This window comes from Xyrauchen texanus, chromosome 7 (assembly GCF_025860055.1).
Source record: "Xyrauchen texanus isolate HMW12.3.18 chromosome 7, RBS_HiC_50CHRs, whole genome shotgun sequence".
Classification (NCBI taxonomy): domain Eukaryota; kingdom Metazoa; phylum Chordata; class Actinopteri; order Cypriniformes; family Catostomidae; genus Xyrauchen; species Xyrauchen texanus.
Genome location: NC_068282.1, coordinates 9,658,007 through 9,663,269, shown reverse-complemented (window position 1 = coordinate 9,663,269; position 5,263 = coordinate 9,658,007). Strand labels below are relative to the sequence as shown.

The window sequence follows — 5,263 nt, the reverse complement described above, 5'->3', positions numbered from 1 at the left end:
TTAAAAGAGTAGGGCTAAATAATTTTAAAGGTATAATAGTTTGCATTGCTTGTCTTATTGTAGTAATCGTCAGCATCCCTATATTTATATAGCCTCAACTGCATCTCAAGTAACGTTATTTTATTTTGCAGTGAATCATGAACAGGACCTATCCGTGATTGTCTTGTTGATCATCAACATATGTTTTTAAGTGCACTTCATATCAACATCACACATGCGTAAAAATCTATAACACGCATAAGAGCCGCTGCAGCAGCGCGCTTGGAGGCGCATTTTACGCGCAATGGAGAGCCTGCTGAAAGATGCGTTTTTCAGGCCTTTAAACGACTCATGGAAGAATTCAAGCAGCGGATTGAATAAAACACTAAACCCTCTAAAGCGTAACGAAGAAGTGGCTAAAGTTGAAGTAACAGTTTTGGTTCTCATCCTGCTGTTCGCGCTCGCCGGCAACCTGTGCGTCCTTTTGGCCATCCAGACGAGTAAACACGGCCAGTCACGCATGTATTATTTAATGAAACACCTGAGTATTGCTGACCTGGTGGTGGCGATTTTTCAAGTGCTCCCCCAACTTATTTGGGACATCACCTTTCGCTTTTATGGACCAGACATTTTGTGCCGCCTGGTGAAGTATCTACAGGTGGTTGGCATGTTCGCATCCACGTACATGCTTGTGCTGATGTCTGTTGACAGGTGTTTGGCTATATGGCAGCCGTTACGGTCCTTACGCCGCCGAAAAGATCGTTTTTACGTGGTCGCGTCCTGGATTTTAAGCCTGCTCTTCAGCGTGCCACAGGTGTACATTTTCTCGCTCAGAGAGGTCGGCGACGGAGTGTATGACTGCTGGGCAGATTTTGTTCAGCCATGGGGCGCGAAGGCATATATCACTTGGATTAGTCTCACCATCTATATCATTCCTGTGACCATCTTAAGTGTTTGTTATGGCCTAATAAGTTATAAAATATGGCAAAACTTTAAGCTGAAGACCAGGCGGGAACAGTGCCTGTCGTTGACTCCGCGGCCCAGAAAAGGCATCGCGCTCTCTCGCGTCAGCAGCGTCAAACTGATCTCCAAAGCTAAGATCAGGACGGTGAAAATGACGTTTGTTATCGTCTTGGCTTATATTATCTGCTGGACCCCGTTTTTCTTCGTTCAGATGTGGTCAGCATGGGATCCATTGGCTCCAAGAGAAGGTAGTATAATAATAATATTACAGAATTATTTTATGTTATGGCCAATAAATATCTAACTAATATAATGGTCCCCATTATAAATGAAACAAATAATAAGAATAAGACTAAGATATATATATATATATATATATATATATATATATATATATATATATATATATATATATATATATATATATATATATATATATATATATATATATATATTCTCAATGGGGCAAAAGGCACACATTAAAGAAAATGCGCTTTTTTCTGGTCACAATGTATCTCAAGATCTAAGAAATACATTTATTTTTATTGAAAATTGATGGAACATTTGAGTGAAAATTATAAATAAAATTTTGAATACAGTTAAAAAAAAATATGAAAAAGTGGCGAGGAAGCCTTTTACCCCACACCTGGGGTAAAATGCTCCCACACTTTAGGGAAAAGGCCCCCAGGAGGGTTATAGTGATGTAGAGTACATGCCTGGGCAATAGTTATAGGGAACAATTTTTCAACTTATGCAAACACTTTTGAGACAACAAGAAGCATTTTTGAGTAACAAATTAAGAAAACGCTTACTCAAAATAACCACTTCAGAAAATAATGCATAATTTCTTGTTCATTACATTTCAATACATCTTAAGTAGTCTATTAACAAATGAATGTCCATTGTGATTGGATCAGTCAATGTGAGCCCACTTTGAACATTTTCATATATATTTGCCCCACTTAAGAAAACAATATGTAATATATATATATATATATATATATATATATATATATATATATATATATATATATATATATATATATAAATCCTTAAGTTAAAATTGGTCAAAAGTTGTGGGAACCCTGAAATATTTTGGGGCCACATATGTAACTTTAGTGAAGTAGGCTTTGTTGGCCCTGATTTGCCCTTATAATTTTTTTAAATGTTACCATCCATATTATCAGTAGGTTATACCATGCTCTGGTCTGTGAGTGTTAAAAAACCCCCACTTCTAAATAGGCATGAGTACAGTGGAGGGGGCCACAGTCTTGTGTTATCCAATGTATTCCCAAACAGACATTTACTTAAGGAAGTGATGTCTGTATACACTGTTTATGCTCTCCACTGGCATGGATTTCTCCTTCAGTCCTCTCATAAATATTGTGCTCTAAGATAACTGATTGTTGCACAAACCTAAATATAGCTCTCAGAGTCTAATATAGACAGAGAAGGATGAAAACAATATACAGTAGAATAGCAGTTCAAAATAGCAGTTCAAAGCTCACTGAACCTCATGTGGTTTTGGTCAAAGCAAATGTAGTATGACATCAAAGAGGTTCTTCATTATCCAGACTTGGTTATGTGGAGTGCCATTTCTGTGTAATTTCATAGACATAATTTGTAAGGAGGTCCAGCACTGTTATCAATCTCACAATGCCTGAATCGTGACCATACAAGGGTTTCTACCTTTTCAATATAACTTCTCAACAGTAAATGTTAGTGGGGTAAAAATGGGTGCAACTGAAGTTAATTCATTGAGATTCTGAAAATATTAAGAACATGGCAAGAGCTTTGACAGCTAAATGTGGACAGCATCTGTTCACTTTAAATGTAATTTTAATGTAAACAGAGGTCTCAAATGTTTAAAGAAACGGATAGGAGTGCTTAAAATGCCCTCTAGTCTTTTAAAAGATTGCTTTAAGATGACATTTTAGTCTTCTTAAGAGTCTGGAGTTCTGCCTAAAGAAAATGACCAAGATAACTATCTTAGCTAAAAGACTATAATCTAATATGTAAGGGCAATGCATTTGAATTAGCCAAATTCAAAATAATTGCAATTCGAATACCGTAGAGACTAAATTAGCCAGCGAGTAAAATCTTACTTGAAAAAATTGGTTCACCTGAAAATAAATATTCTGTAATCAATGTATTTACTCAACCTCCTACCATTCCAAAACAATGTGCATTATTATTATTTTTATTCCCATGTGGAACTCTAAAATATATTTTTTTGAAGAATCTTCATGCAGCTCTATTCCAGCCAATGACTAACCACATCTGTCAAGTCATAAAAAGGACAAAAGCACCATAAAAGTATTCCTTACCCCAGTAGTTGTCATCCATTAACAAAAACACTCATGTAAACTTATTTAAAAAGCAATTTTAGAGAGAAACTGTAAAAACAGACTAATGTTATTCAGCAGTTTTTTTGGGAAAGTGACTAGTTTCAGTGCCAAACATCTTTAGCATACAAAACTTTTAATCATTGTGATTCTTTTCAAAGAAGATTTTCAATGCATTGACCATCTTTGTTCATTATTCTGATTTGTATAGCCTCAGACATACTGTTAACCCCAGACATATTTCAATGCAATCGCCAGTAGCATTATGTATATTATATATATGTTACTTGTTCAAGTAAAAAAAGTCAATGATAAATAAGTTACTTATGTAAAAAGAAAAAAGTAATTCATGGCAAATAACTGAACTAATGAATTCTTTCTTAATCAGATTACTTACATTAAGACTAATTAATTAATCAAAATAACGTCTTTATTTTTACCTTCTTTATTGACTTGTTATGGGTGCACACCATCAAGCTGTCACAGAAACGCTAACAGATGTACATATTAATTTAATTAATTTTTTAAATGAATTACATACTATTATTTAGTAATACTGCATAACTCATCTAATGAACTAACAAGTAATTAACTTGATTGAAAACAGAAACTGCAATCTGATCACAAGAATTAGAAATGTAATTCCCTACACTACTTTTATAACTTAAAAGCAATTACATTAAAGTAATTAATTTGATTAATAAACATTCAATTAAGATCATAACATGTATACCCCTAAGTATTGATTTACCTCATTATTAAAAGGGCAGAGCTATTTTACTCCTGCCTCCTTTAGTTTGAAAATCAGTTGCTTCCGTTTTATTGGCTAAAACCATCATTTTTCAATTTCAAAAAGATAATAGTGATTAAAGCAAGAGATGTCCCCACCTTATGGTGAAGATAAAGTTTTGAAGCCCCATTTAAAAAAGACGTATAATTAGAAAACTCGTCTTACAATTACATTACATTATATTTCTGTTTCGGTTCAGGGTTTCACATCTGGAATTAGCGTTGATTTGTTTATTCTGCTATTTGTTTTGCCTGGTCAATATCATATGGTTTTAGTAAGGGAAGTACAAGTTCATGGATTTCTCATAAAGTTTTGTATAATGAGGACTAAGAGCAAGACATACAGGGCAGATGTCATCAATATAATATACTTAAAAAGTATTCATTTACTGTAATACATTTGACAATACTGTATGTTACCTTGTTATTTACTTGTCTCATGACAAATTTGCAAAGACTTTTTTTTTATGTATTTTTTTATCTTGTCCCTAATAGCCATGGCGTTCATCATTGCCATGCTTTTGGCCAGTCTCAACAGCTGCTGCAACCCATGGATCTACATGTTTTTCGCTGGTCATCTGTTCCGGGATCTCATGCAACGCTGTCTTATGACATCACACTGTGGCTGTAAGAGATATTGGAGATCTAGGAAGCATTCAGGCACTGGTGCAATGAGGAGCACCAGCAGCCAGAAGAGTGTGACACAGACCTCCACTTCATGAGACACTTCTTCACAGAAGAGAACATGTGGGAACACTTGCCGTTCATATAACCATCATGGACTGAACAATATGATAATATAAGCTAAAGAATCAATCAGTTATGGTATTATGACAGTTGTCAAAAAATGACAGACACAATTCAAAAAATGAATGCTTGAGTGCTTAACAATGTGACATCTTTGGTACAGGAGCAACCCACTGTTCAGCAATCACATAACACAATTATACACTTAATTCAAGTGCAAATAATCCTGAATGATTCATGCAAAGATGTCTGGCTTGCTGTCCATAATTGAGATCTACTCAACTTGTGTTCTGAATTCCCCCCTGGGAAACTTAATGAAAGTTTCAATCTTCTGTGAAACACAAGAAGAGATCTTAGAGTACTCTTAAGAGTTTGAATTAACTAGTATTACATGATGGTATGCATCAGATTTGATAAGTTATCAATAACATTCATTCAGA

At 34.8% G+C, this 5,263-nt stretch overlaps 1 protein-coding gene across 1 annotated transcript; it reads left to right on the top strand.

Annotated features, from left to right (window-relative positions):
* The first annotated feature begins 283 nt into the window (after positions 1-283).
* LOC127646684 (isotocin receptor-like) lies at positions 284-5,263 on the top strand. Its single transcript, XM_052130496.1, has 2 exons — positions 284-1,190; positions 4,572-5,263. Exons 1-2 carry the CDS (start codon positions 284-286, stop codon positions 4,796-4,798), a joined length of 1,134 nt encoding a protein of 377 aa, XP_051986456.1. The 3' UTR covers positions 4,799-5,263.

Bases quoted from the DNA above. Each gene is read 5' to 3' on its own strand.
- LOC127646684 (XM_052130496.1), top strand. From the start codon at position 284: ATGGAGAGCCTGCTGAAAGATGCGTTTTTCAGGCCTTTAAACGACTCA. The intron at 1,191-4,571 runs GTAGTATAATAA...TGTCCCTAATAG, and splicing joins TCCATTGGCTCCAAGAGAAG to CCATGGCGTTCATCATTGCC.